The sequence below is a fragment of the Mustela erminea genome, chromosome 11 (assembly GCF_009829155.1).
Source record: "Mustela erminea isolate mMusErm1 chromosome 11, mMusErm1.Pri, whole genome shotgun sequence".
NCBI classification, from domain to species: domain Eukaryota; kingdom Metazoa; phylum Chordata; class Mammalia; order Carnivora; family Mustelidae; genus Mustela; species Mustela erminea.
Window position 1 is genome coordinate 42,801,034 of NC_045624.1, and position 20,013 is coordinate 42,821,046.

The following is a 20,013-nucleotide window of genomic DNA, read 5'->3' on the forward strand; positions in this document are numbered from 1 at the left end:
AAATATAGTCCTGCTTCTTTCTCCACCAATCAAAAGACATCTTCTTCATGGCTGAGCTCCAAATGACCTCCTCAGAGGTCCTTTTACCTCAGAATGAGCAGCCCCTTCCCATGTTCCCACAGCTTGTTGCTTTTACTACATTTATAGTACTCAGTACTGTGGCATGGCTGAAAGAATAAATGGTGAACAAATGGATGGATGGATTGGTGGACTGATGCATCAGTAGATCACTGAACAAAAAGAACCTTCAACAAGTTTATCCCCCTGAACAAATGTGAACAATTACCTAGATTATCACCCAATAAAAATATCATTTTTACCTAAAAACACTGATATGAAGCTGTAATCACAGAGCCTAGTATTCATTAAGCACCCCCCATAAGTGGCAGGTGATGGGTATTATCATTATTAGCAATAGTGTAAATTCCATTATGATCCTAGGCTGTGTCACTCTGAGGGGCATTGAGTGCTCAGTGTACACAAACCTCTGATGGGTCTCTTCCTTGAAAATGAGAAAGAGAGGAAGAGAAGGTTGCAGTGCAAAAGGCAAGAGTAGGTGTTATAAATGAATCCTGGTCAAAGGAATATTTAACAGCAAATTGGTGTCCAACCAGCCAAAATCTAATTACTCTAAGATTTTAGGACCTAGAAAGTATCCTAATGTTTCCTTTTCTGTCTTTTGTTGTTTGGGTATGTTTCTTTTTACCCCCAAGGAACACAAAATCTTACCATAATCTCAAAGTCATCATGGCCCAAAATAAGAACAAACATTCAAAATAGTGGTTCAGAGACTCCATATACAGCCTAATTTAAGCCATTTCTGCATTATTCCACTGGGATTTAGGTCAGTCAAAAAAGGTCTCATTTGGGAGAATTTGATTTTTCAAGTTTCCTAAGACTTGCCATTCCTTTTGTAGTCTGTCTTATGACCACAAGTGGACAAAAAAAAATCTGCATTCAATACAACAGCCATTGGTCATATGAGAAGTTTCTGAGCTGACTCAGCACATCCACAATACGGGCTTCAAAGCATTAATCAAACCTACTTATCTTCATTGTCAGACCCCAAATGCCAACTCCCCTGCGAAGACTTTCCTGCTTAGATGGAATGCTGTGTCCACCATGGCTAAAGGCATGATGATTTCAACCACAGTGAACTAGCTAACTCCATGCCAGGGGTACAAGCACACACTGGCAACCCAAGAAGCACATATCTCAGTGGAAATGTCTTTAATCAGGCATGTCTAAACAATTCTCCTTTGTTCTTGTAATCATTTCATAGTTACTTAAAAAGGATTATGTGCGTGCATGCATGTGTGTGCGCATGTGTGTGTGTGTTTGTGCGTGCGTGCGTGTATACATGCGGCAGGAAGGTACACATTATTAGATGAAGATTTGGCAGAAGAATCCCTCGAAGAAGAGAAAACTGCCTTCATTTAACAAGACATCTCTATTTGACAACTTGGTTGCAGAAAAACAGACTCAGGCTATGGCTGTGATAAGCTGGGAATGAAAAACATCCATCAACAGGATGTCCTGGAGTTGAGAAAATCAAACTATGACAGAAAGAAGGGAGAAATCAAAAAAAGGTGTGGACAATAACTGAATAGGAGACTAAAGCCCAAATAAAAGACAAACAGTGGCACTCTCCTAAAGGCAAAATACTTAAGACCTTCTATGCATAAAGGGAGTTTAAGGTTCCATTTCATGTTGTTCGCTGTCCTTCTCTTTAGTGTAATGACCCTCCTCGTTGACCGCAAGCCTTCAATCAAATCTCCTACAAGAGCCTTGATTCAATAGCACCACAGAACGTGAAAAGACTAGAGAGTGAATGTCCCTGGAAGCACAAAATGATGTTAAAGGAGGAGGAGGAGGAGAAGAAGAAAAAGAAGGAGGAGGAGGTGGGAGGAAGGGAAAGGGGAAGAAGAAGAAGCAGAGGTAAAGGAGGAGAGGTTATTATCTGAGGAGGAGAAGGAGAAGGAAGAAAATAAAGAGACAAACAGCAGGAACAGAGACACAAGCCAGTGGTACCCAGGAAATGTGTTAGCCTCCTCAAGGATCCCTGGAGATGTAAGTGGGGTTGCTGGGGGATTCCAGTGGGAGATGTTCTATTGGATTCATATGATGGGGTCAAGCCACGTATATTTGAATATTAGTCTGACCTTGACTAACTCAAAAGCTTGAAGATCACATGTAAGAAGCTGTCATACAGATTATAAACAAGCGCCAAAGGATCTCTTGCCCTAGAGACTCTCCATCACAGGCTATCTCTTTTCACTTAGCGATGTGTGTGCCACTCTCCACATCACTAGGGAGGCTGAGCAGCAGCAGGTTAAAGCACAGGCTTAGGATTCACAGGGACTCATGCTCAGGTACCAACTCCATAACTCCCTAGCTGTGCCACCTTCTAGATTCTACTAGAGGTAGTATCTAGATTCTACTAGAGGTAGAATCTCCTGCAATTATACTAATCATAGCACCAATATTACACATCAGAATGATATATTTAACACCTATACAGCACAGTTTCCTCAGAAAATTTAATTAGAAAAAGCATATAAAGTGTTTTGCATGGTGCCTAGGACATAGTAAATGCTCAAAAAGAAATAGCTAATCTTCCTTTTTTGTGGGCAATTTTTCATTGTTCTTCCCAAACATCTTGCTTTTGGTGCTATCCTCTTGCATGTTTTTGCCTCTAAAAGTAATACTGGTCTATAGTCCTCCATGTGTTAACCTCATATGCCTTTAAAACACTAATTATTTCTACTGATCCTCACATGTCCAGTGAAAAACAGTTTCTTCATTACTGCTCTCTCCGTCAAGAATTATTACCCCAGGTTGTCTGGCAAACCAGGTTTATGGCTACAGGGGAAGACAAGAGAGAAAAAAAACCCTTGTAGATGGGGTGCTTGGGTGGCTCAGTCAGTTAAGCATCTGACTTCAGCTCTGGTCATGATCTCAGGGTCCTGGGATCGAGCACCGCATTGGGCTCGCTGCTTCTCCCTTTCCCTCTGCCTACTGCTCCTCCTACTTAAAAAAAAAAAAAAGAAAGAAAGAAAGAAAGAAAAGAAAGAAAGAGCCCTGTAAAGACCTCAGAAAAGAGATAAACTCCTATAATCAGAGGAAGCAAGTATTCCTAATAAGTCATGAACTAGGACAACCTGAGACCCCCAACATAACAATGTGAATGAAGACTCTCAGCAGAAACTCCCAAGAAGGAATTACATTGTTCTTTGACCTGAAAACAGTCACTCACCCAAACATTTGGGGCAGCACTGTCCTGGGGGAGTGTGGCTAAGGTGCTGAGGACAGGAGAGAATGGGACATACTTCTCTCACGCACTGTGTCCTGCCTCCCTGAAGAAAAGAGAGAGAGAGAGAAAAAAAAAAAGCACATTTAGAAAAGTAAGTGCATATATATCACATAATCGAGATGTCTGGAACAAACCTAGGGCCTTTCCTGGTATTAGGTCCCTGTGGTGACTGCTCACATCTGTGTAATTTCCCACACGAACTACACCCTCTAAAAGACTGCCCCTGAAAAGTCTATTACAGCATCACCTCTCCCCACCCAATATCACCTTTATTTATCTTTTTCCCTCTTAGGACTAGCCAACCATCTCAGTTTGCCTGAGGCTGGAGGCTCTCAGTACTAAAATGGGGAAGTCTTGGTCAAACCAGGACAAGTTGGCCTCCCTTTCCAACCCCAAGCAAGCAAAGGAGCCCTCTGGATTCTACAGAGACTTTTCCTCCTCTTTCACACCCCCATCTTTCTGTAAGTTCTGCAGACATCTTCCTCTAAGAATACTTCCCTTCCTGCCACTGCTTAAAGGTGTTGCTAGCATGACTCAACGAGCCTCAGATTTGAGGAAGCAGCCAGGTTGCTGAAAACGGATACGCTGAAAGCCAATATTCAGGAGAACCATTTCACCAAACTCACTCAGCTAACCAAACCTGTTTCTATCATAAGCAGAAGGCAAATGATGGCTGGTATTGGAATGAATGGCAAAGGCTCAACTGCCTACGGGAGAAGTTACAGAGCATTTGAATTTTTCCCTGCCCCTTGTTCTCTGCCCTTTCTTTCTTTTTTTTTCCCCACATTCATATTGTTTAATAATCTACTTTCACTTGATAATATGGTCATTGTTTTGTGTCAGTACATTAAGCCTAGGTTATAATTTTTTTTCCATTTATTTATTTTCAGCATAACAGTATCAGTATTTTTTCACCACACCCAGTGCTCCATGCAATCCGTGCCCTCTATAATACCCACCACCTGGTACCCCAACCTCTCACCCCCCCTCCACTTCAAACCCCTCAGACTGTTTTTCAGAGTCCAGAGTCTCTCATGATTCACCTCCCCTTCCAATTTACCCCAACCCCCTTCTCTCTAACTCCCCATGTCCTCCATGCTTTTTGTTATGCTCCACAAATAAGTGAAACCATATGATAATTGACTCTCTCTGCTTGACTTATTTCACTCAGCATAATCTCTTCCAATCCCGTCCATGTTGATACAAAAGTTGGGTATTTGTCCTTTCTGATGGAGGCATAATACTTCATAGTGCATATGGACCACATCTTCCTTATCCATTCATCCGTTGAAGGGCATCTTGGTTCTTTCCACAGTTTTAGTTTTTTGACCGTGGCCATTGCTGCTATAAACATTGGGGTACAGATGGCCCTTCTTTTCACTACACCTGTATCTTTGGGGAAAATACCCAGGAGTGCAATGGCAGGGTCACAGGGAAGTTCTATTTTTAATTTCTTGAGGAATCTCCACACTGTTCTCCAAAGAGGCTACACCAACTTGCATTCCCACCAACAGTGTAAGAGGGTTCCCCTTTCTCCACATCCTCTCCAACACGGGTTGTTTCTTGTCTTGCTAATTTTGGCCATTCTAACTGGTGTAAGGTGGTATCTCAATGTAGTTTTAATTTGAATCTCCCTGATGGCTAGTGATGATGAACATTTTTTCATGTGTCTGATAGCCATTTGTATGTCTTTATTGGAGAAGTGTCTGTCCATATCTTCTGCCCCTTTTTTGATATGATTGTCTGTTTTGTGTGTGTTGAGTTTGAGGAGTTCATTATAGATCCTGGATATCAACCTTTTGTCTGTACCCCTTCTTCCTCTCTGACACCCTTTCCTTCCTTCTTCACCTCAGCATGCCCCCACCTCTTCTGGCAGTCAGCATCTCTCCCCTCTGTACAACTCAAAGATGCAGCATGCCCCCTCCCCCTCCTTGATGCCTCACCAGAGGCGTCTGTTTTTCCAGCCTTAGCAACTTGTAATTGAATCTTCAGAAAGCTGGGGAAGGGGGAAAAAAAAAAGCACTTTCCAGTCAATTTACATCCAACACCTTTGTAAGGCTCATGTGAAAACTATCTGGTGCAAAATGAATTGTTACCAAATTTATGAATAATTAATTTTAAGGAAAATCAGTAGATTTGGTCAATAGATCACTAGGCAAATGGAATTCCAGTGGATTGGCTTCTCTGGGATTTGAACTAGAAAGCAAACTAGTAGACCCTCAGGTACCTGCTGTCTGAAACCAGTAATTTATATCTCAAGAGGCCTCAGGAAATGAGGAACTCACGCCTCAGAGAAGGGAAAGATTCCCTGCAGCCTTTCCTCACACCTTCTCCAACACTTTCTGCAATAACACCAGACGTTAGCTGTCTGGGTCATATTCACGCCTATCCCCATGCACGGCCGCCATCCATTGTTCCTGCTCTCCCCTCCTCTTCTTGCCAGTTTTGTTATTACTGTTCATTTTTTGGTATGAGTGGATGAAAAGGGTAGGGCACGTTATGTCTTTTTAAATATTTATTATTTTTAAGCCACTTTCACGTTGGATTCTTCCCCAAACCAATAGAGAACATGCAAAAAAATACCACAAAAAGCGCTTCTGTTGTTTTTACATTATTTCCAGATCAGCAAGAATCACTAAAAATCTCCTAAGAATCCCTGGTTGTTCTCTATGCCGTTCCTCACTCCACTCTGCATAAGCCTAAAGTCAGGCCTTTCACCGGACTTCAGAGGCACATAACCTGAGTCTAGGTCAGGCTCTGAGGTCTACATACACCACAAAAGCTCAGCCTAGAGGGAGGACAGAATGCTTCTTTTAACTTTTAATTTCAAAAAAATTCATCTGCGAGCCACTTCCTAAAATCCGGAAGCCTCAGGCCACCCGAGGCTGCCCGTGTGCTGGCTTCTTTAAGTGCACAGAGAACATAGTCTTTTCATCAATAGTCTCTGTTCTTGTTGGAGCAGCACCTATTTTTCAAGCATATTTTAAAATTAAAATTTTTTTAAAAGATTGCATAATTGCATAGGAGTTAACTCGTCCAATGCTTCAGAAAGCTGCCAAGAGATTATGTGGGCACTGGTCATTTTCCTTACACTAAGGTCAAAGAGCAGATTTTGCATATGTAAAACAATTGCAGTTTGTCTTTCCCAAGAGCCCATTAAAGTAACTTGAACTCCAATCTGGGTTTGCTGGCTTAGTCAAGTTTTATTTTATTTGGGTTGCAGTGTTGTGGCATAGCCCCAGTCGCGAGGCTGCATTCCAATTAATACCTCCAAAGAAGGTGCCAGCCCTTTTCGGCTCACAACCTGCTTCTATGATTTCAACTCAGCAGGGAATCTGGTTAAACTATGAGATGTGGCTGTACCGTAAACCAGGGAAGTTAAAATTGCAGAAGCGTACTTTTCTGTTCCTAAAAATGTACTAATTCCTACTGCAACTACACTAATGCGGGCTCTTACAGATTATCCCAATCTCGCTAACAGGCTTCCCTGCCTCAGCGATCCTGCACTAACCCATCCTGGAAAGTTTAATATGTCCAGGATTCCTTTCTCTTTCTAACACCCATCTGTCATTTCAATACTGCATCATATATGCATTTAAGTCCTACATATGCTAAGGAGGCAGCGGTAAATGTAACATACAAAATTCACTTGCCTTCTGGAGCGTGTCCTCATGCTGAAGAGAAGGATGATTTACCACTGCATTTGGGACAAAATTCAGGCTCAATGTCCACTATAGAAGCAATTATGTGCTCAGTAAAATTGGTTTCTTCTTCTGACATAGAGCAACACTACATTTCTCAGACTCCCTTGTGGTTAGGCCTTATGAATAGATTTTGACCAAGAGGCGGTAGATGGAAATAAAAAACATGCTGCTAGGCTTGACCCATAAAAATCTCTCATCTCAGTGCTCCGTGTACTCCCTTTCTGTCTCTCCTAGAGGAATAGAGGGGCTATCATACAAGGTGGGAAGGGCCTGCTTCCACTTCCGTGTCACCATGTGGAAGTCTACCCACTAAACACTTGCAATGAACTATTATATGAGCAAGAAATAAATTTCACTGCGTTAAAATACTCAGATGCATTAGATCTTTATTACCACAGTTAGTCTACTTTGTCAAGATAAACCATAAGCTTCTCTCCCATCTCCTTTCCTCACAATACCAACCTGGAGAGGGGGGTCCAGTGTATCTGCTTTATTATCCCTAGGCACATCTGTGGCCTGCCATGTTTATGTGTACCTCTTTCCCTCTCTCCCCGTCATTGACCGCTATAAACATCCTGCTTTGTTCCAGGTCTATTTTGAGCCTCGTCTCACCTGTGAAGGCTTCTAGACCCCTTCCTTTCCCAGTGACCCACTCCATCTTCCTGTATCTTTTTCTTTCTCTTATGTATGCCTGTATTTTTGACACATACATGGAAGTTTAACCCTGCAGGATAATACTGGATTTGCCTCCAAACCAGATTTTAGCGATAGCGGGGACCAGTCCTCTTAGCCTAATATACTTCAGGAGAGTTGACAGACTCGAGGGAACATCTCAGTAAAAACTTCTCTAATGAAAGGAAGAGTCACCACACAGGAAGAGCCCTAGAATCTCGATGAATTTCTCAAACCACTTTGAACTACAGGATCCTGATGAGACAGTAGAGTTTCAGGGCTGTCTGCCTCTGCTTACCTTGTGTCTCCTTGGGTTTTATACATGTTAGGTACTACCTAAATGTTTCTTGGTGCCGATATATCAAAAAGCAAGTCTTAACATCATCTCATACACTGGCAGGATTCCCAGGACACCCCCACACCATGTTTTGTTAAACATTTGAAAATGTCTATATGGTTAAAATACCCAAGGATTAATGACTATATTCTCATGCGGTCAACAAGGAGAGGAATGCTAGGAACTTCCACAGTACTGGTGAGTTACGATTTCCATCATTTTTCCTTAGTTTTGTTCTTTAGAGGTGGTTGTTTTTTCTAACTGCAGATCCAAGTGCTTCTCTGATAGTAGCTGCTTTTAAAAAAAAGACATGAAACTTGTCCCAAGTCTATTGGCTGCCCCCTTACTTTTGTTTTAGCTGATTCAGTCAAGAACACAATCGGTTTGTGTCAAAGTTTACTCCAGAACCACAGTCTTACAGCATAATAAAAATCTATCTTCCTGAATATAGTAATGAGTGCAAGATGATAAAAACCACAGCCATGTGCATACAGGCTTTTTCCCCCACCACTAAAGACCACTGAGAACTGAGGGCTGGAAACCATACTGTAACATATGACATAGCACTCATCCCCTGACCAGGATGCAGGCTGGTTCCCCAACAGGAGGGGGGAGCTGAAGAGTACATTTCTAACCATTTAGAAACAATCAGCTACACTCAGCCACATTCTAGAGGGATTTTCCCCTCCAGCGTTCAATTGTTTGAAGGGAATGGAATCCTCCATTGATTTTAGAAGAAGGTGATAATAGGGGACAGAAAACTGGGCAGGGCTAGTGTAGGGGAGAAATATATCTTGAGTGAAAAGAGTTTGTATGTGCACCATACTTCTTATATTAACAGCCAGTGGTGCAAAGCTGACTTGAATAGAGTCACCACTCTGAACTGCAAATTGGTCAAAAGAGGTCACAAGAGAAAAAAGATGTTTTCAGCCATGCCTCTCTTCGATCTGCAAATTTATTTTGCTAAAGTTTCAGAGCATGACAGTTACTTCCAGGGGTAAAGGTCTTGGTACTTGGCCTCCCTTGATTTTGGCCAGTGCAAAATAGAAAATCAAAGCAAAGATGGCCAGTGGGTGAGTTGTCTGATGGAGGGAGAAGGAGTAGAGTGGACGACGGGAGAGAGGACACCCCAAATTGTCGTGGGTGATGAGCCTACTTAGAGAGAAAGCTATTTATAGATATGCATACACACATGGACTTGTGTACAACCATGTACACACACACGATATTGACATATATATCTAATACCACGGTAGTATAATAATACACTGGTGTGTCTGTGAGAGTTACCCAGTAGACCAGGGTCTTCCAAATTTGGCATTAATAATGCTTTGATTCAGAGAAGTCTCTGTTTTAGGGGACCATCCTGTACATTGTAAAATATTTAACAGCATTCCTGGCCTCTATCCACTAGATGCCAGTAGCACACTTTGTCCCTTATTATAACAAATGGAAATGTCTCTAGATACTGCCTACTGTCCCTAGAGGACAAAATCACTCCCAGTTAAAGACCACTGTACTAAGCCAGTGTTTTCTCATGCCACAGCCTAGGAACCTGCATTTTCAATAATTTTCCCAGATGACTCAGATGCTACTTTCCAAGGCATTGCATTTTGCTAAATGCCTCACTGACATGAGCTTCCAGCAACTAGGTTTTGAGGCTTATTGTTCTCATTAGCTCCTCCAGCAGCTGACGCATGTCATGGCTCACCACATGTGCTCAAGACATGTATTCTGAATGATGGAGCACATTTCCCATTTGGGGGAGTTCTCTCTGAGACATGAGCCAGACCCTACTTCAGCTTGCTGGTGGCTGGAGGCCACTATACTCCAGCCTGAGAGGGAAGACAGCAGCAGGAACGGAGGCAGGGATGGACTTGTGGTTGAGGCTGATGGAGTGGAATTCACCAAAGGGTCCAGGCTGGAACATCACAATCTGTGAGGGCTCTGGAAACTTTCTACTATAAGAACATTATGCGACCCATAGGCTTATGTTTTCAAGTGATAAAATACAACACAACTTTGATTCTCCACAAATAGAGTCAAGAACATGTCATTAAAGTTTGACCAAAATACCTACTCTGTCTGATAAAAATCTTGAGCCATCATCCCTGAGAAGTGCCCCGCTGGACTGACAAAAACAAAAACCTTTGTCCTTCATATCTACTCAAAGAACAATGACACGATACTCTGTCTCGAGAATCAAGCCTAAACCAAATTCCTTTTATGTTTCCCATCAATTAATACCTCTAAGCCTGACTGTATTGTTGTTCATAGTATTGCTTTGGTTTCCTATTGCTCCCATAATAAATTACCATACAGACTCAGTGGCTTAGTATACACTTAGTATACACACTTAGTATCTTATAGTTCTGGAAGAGTCAGAAGTCAGTATGGGCTTCAATCAACATGTCAGCAGGGCTGGGTACTCTCTGGAGACTCGAGGGCAGAATCTGTTTCCTTTCCCTGTTCCAGCTCCCAGAAGCTGCCAGCCTTCCTTGGCTCTCAGCCTCCTTACTTCATCGTCAAAGGCATTAACATAGCATCTTCATAATCTCTCCCTGACTTCGACCCTCCTGCCTCCATTTATAAGGCCTCTTGTGAGAGGGCCTATCCAGATAATCCAGGATAATCTCACATCAAAATCCTTAATTTAACCACATTTGCAAAGTCCATTTTGCCATTTGAGGCCACAGTCACATTTTGGGGGGAGTAGAACATGGATATCTTGGGGGTCTGGGAATCCATTATTCTACTTTCAACAATGATTGTTAAAGAAATGAGATTGGATTGCACCTGTGCAGTCCCAGACGTAATATTTGAGGCCTTAGGTGACCACGAAACACTACAATAACCCACTCTATCCGCCACTCCCTCATTGAGAAAGCTAGTTTCCGCCCCCCTTTTTTTAATCAGAAAGAAAGAGATCGCTAAAAATCTCTATTTAAATTCTAGTCATGGGCGCCTGGGTGGCTCAGTGGGTTAAGCCGCTGCCTTCGGCTCAGGTCATGATCTCAGAGTCCTGGGATCGAGTCCCACATCGGGCTCCCTGCTCAGCAGAGAGCCTGCTTCCCTCTCTCTCTCTCTGCCTGCCTCTCCATCTACTTGTGATTTCTCTCTGTCAAATAAATAAATAAAATCTTTAAAAAAAAAATAAATAAATAAATAAATAAAAAATAAATTCTAGTCATATGGTTGCTGAACCGAACAAATCCATACCTACCTTTTGTTTTTCCTATGCTATTCTCTAGTTATTCATTGTAACTTTCAGAAGGTGATACCCAACCCAGACAATCTGAATTTCACATCTTATGCACTCTTTTGACAGCTTACAGAGCAAGGTCTTAGATGTTCATCAAGTGGGAAAGCTTCTGTCTTGGCCAAGAGACTGCTATAGCAGCAGCACGCTGGCCATGCTGGTGAGTACTGCTCCCCTAAACTCAAGCTCCCACCAAGCCGTTTGACTCTGCTAGTCACCCTCTGGCCTGTGCTGGCGAGCCCTAGGAGGGACTTCAGTGTCCTCTGATAGCCAGACAGACCACTCCACAGAGCTTTACGCTGCCCCTCATCTTCAAAGACACTTACAGAAGAATGTCTGTCCTGGCATCGCCCCTGGGTTTGCATGGCACGGCAGCGAGGCCTAAGCCCACTGGCAGCACATGGGACTAGGTCCCAGTGGCTGCATTATGAGCAGGCCCAGCCCGGCTATGGAGACAGTGCTGGGCTTTGAGCACACAAAGATGCAGAGCCAGCGGTCAAAATTTTGTAAAATAAATATCAGCTTCTTAAATAAACAGGTGATGTAAGTATGTTTACTATTGTCCCACTAATACCATTTTAAAAGGAGGTTTCTGTACTGTGTTTGCCTACGCCTCCAATTTCAGGGTAAAACTCATCTGTATTCCTCTTTGAGTCCTTGCTCATCACGCTGTCTGGTCACTCACCTGAACGACAGGTGGTTGTTTCTGTTTTTGCTTTTCTGTGTTTTTGCTTTGGAAAAGAAAATTTCGAAATTCTTCCTCCTCCCCAAGCCCCGCTTTGGCACGAAGACTGACACACCAAATTGCTGATAAGACCGGGATATAGTTTGAGGCAAATCCAACTGGTTCTGGGTTTTCACAAATACTTCACTGCATTCTTTGTCTATTTTAGAAGCGGGAAGGTAAGACCACCTTATGGGAGCATGCACAGACGAGACCTCCAGACAAATGCTCTGGGAAACGGGGGGTGGGGGGAAAAGCCCCACAAGTCAGAGTAGATTCGCCAGGCCTGGCTTGTTTGGTGTCTCCCAGCAGGTGCTGAGGGATGGCTGGAAACCTAAGAGATCCACCCTGAGGAATGTGATACCCCTTTCCAGGGCTCACTGGGTGGAGAGGTAGGGGCTTACCAATAAGGCCCTGAGAATCTGGCCCAGCCGTGCCGGTAAGCATGGGTGCCCCCCTCCTTCAAACAATCAATAAACAAGCAAAGAAATCCACGAGAGAACTGCCTCCTACTATTTCAGATTCCCGGAGACCTCACAGACCACCCCGGTAGGACGCTTCTCAACTGCCACCCACCACCCCCCCAAAGCAAAAGAATGAAAATGAGCCCTTTTCCTTTTCTTGCCATTTTTTATCAAAGTTCAACCTTTCATCATCATGTAAGTAGTCAAAGCTGTTACAAGCCTACTGCTGACACATCAAACGCTTTATCTAGAGTCTGGCCCACTTCCAGGGAGATGAAAAGAACAATCATTCAGAACTCACACCTCCCATGAGTTATGAGCCATTCCTGAAAGGAAGGAAATAACACCATTGTGGAGGAGAAAGGACATTTTTCATTTTCCTCAGGTTGTCTCCAGTGCAGCAAAGCTGGAGATGAGCTGAGGAAGAGGCCCCAGGAAGGCCTTTGAAGGAGGGAAGGCTCTACCAATACTGATTCCCAAAGACAGAAACCCAAGCATCCCTGATGAACTATTTCTCCAAAACCTTTCAGTTGACTTAAGTTTGGCTACCAAAAACAACTGATGTACGCTACCTGCTTTGTACATGGTTCCATTTTGTTTTCACAGGGTTTCATTTGCGTTTATCACTTGCCCCAAACTTGGCTGAGAGTTCAAAGAGGGCAGACTCCATGTGAATATTTCCTTTATCCTCCACAAAGGCCTCAGTCCTGCTACCCCTACAGTGAGGCCACAGTACCATCAGAAGAGCTTGTTTTTCACTTAAACACCTACTTGCTGGTTGTCAGCCAAAGCTGAAAGTCAGTCACATATGTTTGTGTTCCTCTGAGGTTCCTGAGGCACAAAATTATCTATGGTCTTCAAATGAACTAGTCCTAAGTAAGATGTATCTGGATCCCCACAATGTATTGACAAACTTTACAAGTCTTTGGGATCGTTCCTAAATCTGGTATGTTTGAACACACTACTGAAAAATAAGTTTTTCACTTCATTTTAACTTCTGAATGGCCATTGGCTAGTCACAGCATTTTGGCTTTTGTTTGCCCATTCATCAAACATTTGAACATCTATATGTTAGACACGGTGGTCTTTAAATGAGAAATTTCAAAATCTTCATTCAATATACATTACCTTTACACAGTTCTCTATTTTGTATCAAGTGACAATTTCCTAAAATTTTAACCAAATCTTAAATGTTGTAAGTAAAATATGAAGGAGTCCTATAAACACCTTGACCTCAATCAAGGGACCCTGTCCAGGGAGACTAGAGATTTCTGGCACCATTCTTTCAAACTAGTGGTGCCCCTGGGCATTGGTCTTGTCAACCAATTCAAAGTTTGTGTTCTGAGACAAACAGGCTGCAACCCAATCTTGGCAAGCTCTTGGGATGATCATAATCTAGGCCAAAGATGATCAAAGGAAAAGAAGTGTACAGGCTGTTGGAAACAGCTGTGGAAGGGGTTGGGGGAGGGTCCCAGTTTGAGCCAAAGCTAACATTCAGACATGTCTGGGCAAGTCCAGTGAAAGGCAGAGGTTCACCTGTTTAGCTTCTCCTGAGAAAAAAAATCCATCCTAAGGGAGGAAGAGACACAGCACAACACAACCAGCAGTTCCTGAGCCTAATTATGGAAGGAAGGCATTATGGACTTGGTATCTGTCACTCGAGTCACCCCAAGTCATGTCATGGATGCCCATTTTGTTCCTACAGGAGAAAGCCATGGAAAGTAAAGCCTAAAAGAACTGTGTCATTGGAACCTCTGTGACATATTCAAGTACAGGCCCCTCTGATACGGGATTCCTGTGATTGAGTAAACCACACAAAAGAGAAAGTGATATTGGTCCTTCCCACTTCCCCTCCACACTGCTTTATCACCAGAGGCTTCTGGGACATGAGCAGAAATGTGCTATCAAAGAGGGTGGAAGTAGTAGCCATGCTAGGCTGAAAAGCCAGGTGCCCATGAAATGGTGGTCATGCCAAACAGAGGAAACAATGGCACAGACACAGCAGAAGATGGACTCCTACCCAGTCCAGGAAAATGATATTTCCTCTATCATGAACTCTGACCAGCTAGGAGGACTGGCCATCACTGTCCAACCCTGGACAGTATAAAACAGCCACCTAATAGACAAGGCATGGCTATATTATATTTTCTGACAAATGAATTCATACATTGGTCAGGTAGAAAAAAAAAGTGTCTGGCCTCTTACAGAAACAATGAGTTATATTAAATCAAGCTTCTCTTGGAATAATATCAGACCAGGTTCAGAGGCACTGTCTTGTGATCTTGGCCAGATCATGCAGTCAAGAGGCCAGAAGGGGGAAGATGCCTCAGTGAGGCAGCAGCTGGTTGGAAAGCTTGCCTGGTTATGTTCAGCTCTATAACTGTGACAACACGCTTAGCAACCACAGACCTTTTTTTTTTTTTTCCCCAAGAATGATGGAGAACCAGAACTGGTTCTCCAGTTCAAATCCTTAATCTTATTGAAAGGAATAGGAAAAAGTTCTATCTGAATAACACAATTAAGTACCTTATTTCAGAAATTGATACAGATAGGACTGAGTTCAGGACTGGGTCTTTTAGACCATAGCTAGGACAGATGTTCAAGTGCTTGTCAGAACTTTTTTAAATACTTCAATGGAAAGCAAGGATAGTCTCCTTGGAACTCTCCTAAGAAGCTAAAAGAGGGAGAGTGGAACACCACCTTTAATTAGAAATCAAATGAAAGCCAACCCATTTAAAATAGCAGTCAGGACTTCAGTGGTGAGTGGACCAAACAGAACCACTAAGAACCTGCCCCATAGCTCTCTCCAAAGACCAGTGTGGAAGGGAAAACTGCAGGGTGTGTGTGTGTGGGGGGCGGGTGTCTAGGACTCAGGGAGACAGTAGTTCAGAAATATCTATCATTTTATTATACCAGACCAACTGGAAGATGATGGCAATGTCCTGAATACAGACAGATTGAGTGAAAGCCTACATACTGAAGGCAGAATATCCAGCCCTTTTTTGACCAAGAAATCCAGGAAATGCCATTTTAAATTGATCAATGTTATTTATAAAAAGCCTCATCCACCAGGACTACAGTTTGGTTAACAAGTTCATAGAACTGATAGAAAAAAGTAGCTCAAACATTGCTAGTTCTGACTGGTTGAATATATTTGTGATCAAAACAATGTCTGTCATATTCGAAAGCATGTAGACTATGGATATTGCCCTTGAAGCAAAGTATTCTTCTTTAATTTTAGACAGGATGTAAAATTTTGATTTATGCTAAGTAGCTATTTGATAAGGTCTGTTCAGGGACTCTGTGGATGAGATTCCAAAACCAAACGTGTCCATCTCCCTCCAAAAATTGCTAAGGTGGAAAATGTACTTACACTTATGTTACATACATATTTTATTAAAAACTCACTCTGTGAACATTCATGCACAAAAAGTATTTTGTGTTTTTGTTCTAGGAAAGTGTTTCCAGTTGTCTAGGACAGAGAGTATGATCTCTTGAGCTGTTTAACTGATCTGGCCTGAGATGGCCTTTAGGCTCGATTCTTGTTCCCTCTTTTGCAAACCCTCCCAAACAGACTCTAACTTTGCAATCACAAGTGGCACATTTCCCTAGGATCAGTGGTGTCTGGAAAAGGACTGCAGTCATGACAACAGTAATAAAACATACAATGGTGGGGAACTTGAGCAACCACAAGATTGGGATTCAAAATCCATAGTTCTCAAAGGCTCTCAAGGGTTTGACTTTAAAAAGCACAGGAGTTCTCAAAACATGGAAATAAAAGGAGCAGTGTGAGCACCAAAACTGTTCATAGTAAAAATTTTAAATGATTCTATTCTCAAATATTCCCAATTCTAAAGGGTACATGGGAATGGAGGAAGAAACTCTCAGTTAGTTAGACATGAATCCCAACGTTGTGGGCAAAAGACTGCAAATCTTTGTAAAGAGGTCATTTCTTTCATCTAATATTTATACATAAGGTATATGCAATACTAAACTCCAGATACTGGGTGGTGAATCGAGAATCAAGGGAAAATGACTTTTTTAAATGCTTATGAAATTATAGTCCATGAAGACATGAGAAGATCTGTGCCTTGAGCTCAGTACAAACCAGGAAAGTTTCCAGATCCTAAATCAAGAAGGAAAACTGGGAAACCACATGACTCAAAGGAACAAACCCCTGGCGTTAAGGGCTCCCTCCGACTCCAGTTTATTACTTTGCACCGAAGTTACTTAACTTGCCTAAATTTCAATTTCTTCATCTGTAAAGTAGGAAAACAACAGTACTCAGTGTCACAGAGTTCATGCAAAGAATAAGATGATGGAAGAAAAGCTTTTAGTTCAGGGCCTGGTGCATAGTAAGTGTTCATTAAATGTTCTCCCTAACAAATATTTAAAGTCAAATCAATTTTGAATCCCAGCCAGCTCCATAAATTAATAAATGAGTGACCCTGGGCAATTTATTTAATCTGAGTCTTGGTTCTTTTATTACCAAACAATGCTATTTTTCCCACGAAGCTACTGTGAAAATCTTAGGAAGGAATATGCTTCAAGTGCCCAGCCCAGCAGTTGAGCTACAAAAGTCCCTGACAAAAATGCACCTCCACCCCTCACCACCTCCACCCTGCTCTCTCTAGGATCAGCCATTCAAAGTATGTTTCAGTGGCCAGGAACAGGGCTGTGAAAGGTACAGGGTTGTGGTGACTTTTCCCCTGAATTAGTTGGAGAACATTTATGTTTTCCTTGGCTCAAGGAACACATGGAGTAGTCTTTGGGGTATACAGTAGTATATACATTGCCCGTGTATTTGCATAAAGTTTCAAAGCACTTTCTTGATATATGTAGTATGACAGCTGCTGTCACAATATATTTATGTAAGTTCTACACCGATTTTATAAAATAAACTTGCAAATGTTTGTTTTCCTAAGGAGGGGTATGTTTGGGGGTTGGTGGGGATAATCATTTCATCTCACTATAGAATGTAATACATGCTGGCACCCTTCCCTGCTCTAGGACCACAAATGGGCTGGTGTGGCCTATGAATAAGTGAGGCAACCCCACAGATCCAGGAAGTCAATACATAACCATCTTTTTAATGCTCGTTCTGTAAAAACCAGCACTGATAGGCACCATAGCCACAATCCATCTAAGGTCTAGTAGGAAGAATGAAATAGATGGCTGTGACTTTTAGCACCCAGAATCCATCAGGCAAATTATCACAGCCCCAGCTGGATGTCCATCTTCCCATATGAAGGAATCAGTCAGATGTGAAAGACAATAATGATTCCTTAACAATGTATGCCAACGTTTACCTCAGTGTTCTTTCGGAGCACCAGAAGAATTGTCTGGATTGGCCAAATGTTTCCCTCAAAGATATCAAGGTAATTTATACTCAGTTATCTCCTACAGCATTTCCTAAACAAGTACTTTGTGGAATCCTGCTTTATAAGAAGTCACTAGGGTTTCTATTACATGACTCCTACAAGAAATGAGTAAGGTTGCGTAAAACAAAGTTAAATCGCTTTCTTTATTGCAAGACTTATCCTTTAATGCATATGGATATCCAACAGGGAGATTATAGGTATGGTGTTTCTCAAACTTATTGGACCATAGAACCCTTCTGTCATGGCACAGGAACATATTCTGGTACAATATAATTAAGAACACAATTTGGAAAAGGCTGGTCAACTTCAATTTACTACTGCACACCTGTCCTAAGTATCTACAATGATAGGGTCTTTCCTCTTTGAGGCAAATTTCTCGGCAACAATTTTTGATTAAATAAGTCCTTATATTGAGCAATCAGTATTCCTTCACTGAGCAAACAATTTTATTTCCCAAAGCCTTCCTACCTCATAAATGCTACACTAAATAATATGCTCCTCAAATTCAATATAAGATTATATTTTTACAGATTCCTAAAACCACTTTAACAATGATTAGTTTCTTTGAGGGATACAGTCAATACAAGTTATCTCAGGATTCCTGTTCATTTTTTTCAGGATTATCTTGATTTTTTTTTTTTCAGAACTTTTTTACACATTTTACTATAGAAGAAAAGAATTCTTGACTTCAACATGGCCTTTTTCCAATTCCATAAACCAGGTCACCCTACCAATATGTGGCATTTCTGGAATATTTATAAATACCATAATATGAAAACTCTACCTCCCACATCCTCTGAAAATATAGCTGGTTACAAATTCCCCAGGCAGATGATGTGGGATCTGTGGTTTCCATGGCTTTAAAGGGGGTATTTGTAGGATATGCTAAGGAATATTTCAACCATGTCTTTCTTCAGGGTTCTTTTTTTTCCCACCCTCAGCAAACTTGCCCCTCAATATCTGTCTCTGGGTGGCCCTAAAAAAGTGACACATTATAAACAAATAGAACCCTGATAGATTCCTCAGTAGGTGGTAATGGAAGAAACAAACATTCAGAGGAAAGGCTTGTTTATCCCTATAGCTCCCTTTGGGTGTGACCTCATGGGACCACAAGTGAGACCGCGACAGCCCTGGCTAGGTGAGGTCAAGATGCTGTATAAACTAGGTAAAACAAGGCAGGAGCTTTACGGATCTGGCAAGGACAGCGGGCTGGGAGCAGTCAAGAAAGATCAGTGCCTCTCCCAGTGTTTTAAAGAGGCAGGGATCAAAATAGCCTGAATTTTAATCTCTAGTCCCTTAATTTCCTGATACTGAAATTTTAAAAATATCAACAAAACATTATTTTTTTAAATGTGAGAGGTTTGGGGGCACCTGGGTGGCTCAGTCCCTTAAGCATCCAACTCTTGATTTCAGCTCAGGTCATGATCCCTGGCCGGAGGATCATCTACTTGTGAGATCAAGCCCCAAGTAGGGCTCCACATGAACATGGAGCCTGCTTAAAGTTTTCTCTCTCCTTCTCCCGTTGCCCCTCCTACCCATGGCTCTCACATACATGTGCGTGCATGCTCGCTCTCAAAATAAATAAGTAGATTAATTAATTAATTAATGTGAGAGGTTGGAAGTAGCTTCTTCATTATTTTCATTTTTACCCATGACCTTCAATTTTGTCTCAACATACGTGTATAATTTTATATCCACAGTCAAGGGTTGTGTCCTCAGTGCCTACCATGATGTCTTTTTTTAATAAATAATTACACCTTTTTTTGATAGACTGTAATACAATCTACCTTCCCCACCAAAGTCCTAGCAAGCAGTTTTCATGATCTTTCTATAATTAACATTTTATTGCTCATTTAATATTCCACTATGTTGAGGATATTCTTTATGAGGAACTCATAAACACTCCTCTAAATTCTAATTCTCTTTAGCTTAGGTCTCATACAGAATCACTCAGGCTAGTCACCATAGCCCTAGCTGGATGTCCATTTTTCTGTAAAAAGGAGTTAGCTAGATGTGAAAGAGAATGTAAATGGGTCCATAACTGCACACGGGTTCTTCTCTTACCCTTCAGGGAGATGGAGCCCATGGCTGGTGCTTCCTCCCGGGTAGACAATGTGAATATCTGGGAGCCTCTAGATTAGAGGCCAGCAATGGTATCT

The 20,013-nt window shown here is 42.0% G+C and overlaps 1 protein-coding gene across 4 annotated transcripts in view; it reads right to left on the reverse strand.

Annotated features, from left to right (window-relative positions):
* BMPER (BMP binding endothelial regulator) overlaps positions 1–20,013 on the reverse strand; it is a 243,239-nt gene that overhangs the window by 110,095 nt on the left and 113,131 nt on the right. For all 4 annotated transcript variants that reach the window (XM_032306002.1, XM_032305999.1, XM_032306000.1 and 1 more), the window contains exon 7: positions 3,257–3,356. In XM_032306002.1, the coding sequence (XP_032161893.1) occupies positions 3,257–3,356 (100 nt within the window). The remainder of the gene's footprint in view (positions 1–3,256; positions 3,357–20,013) is intronic.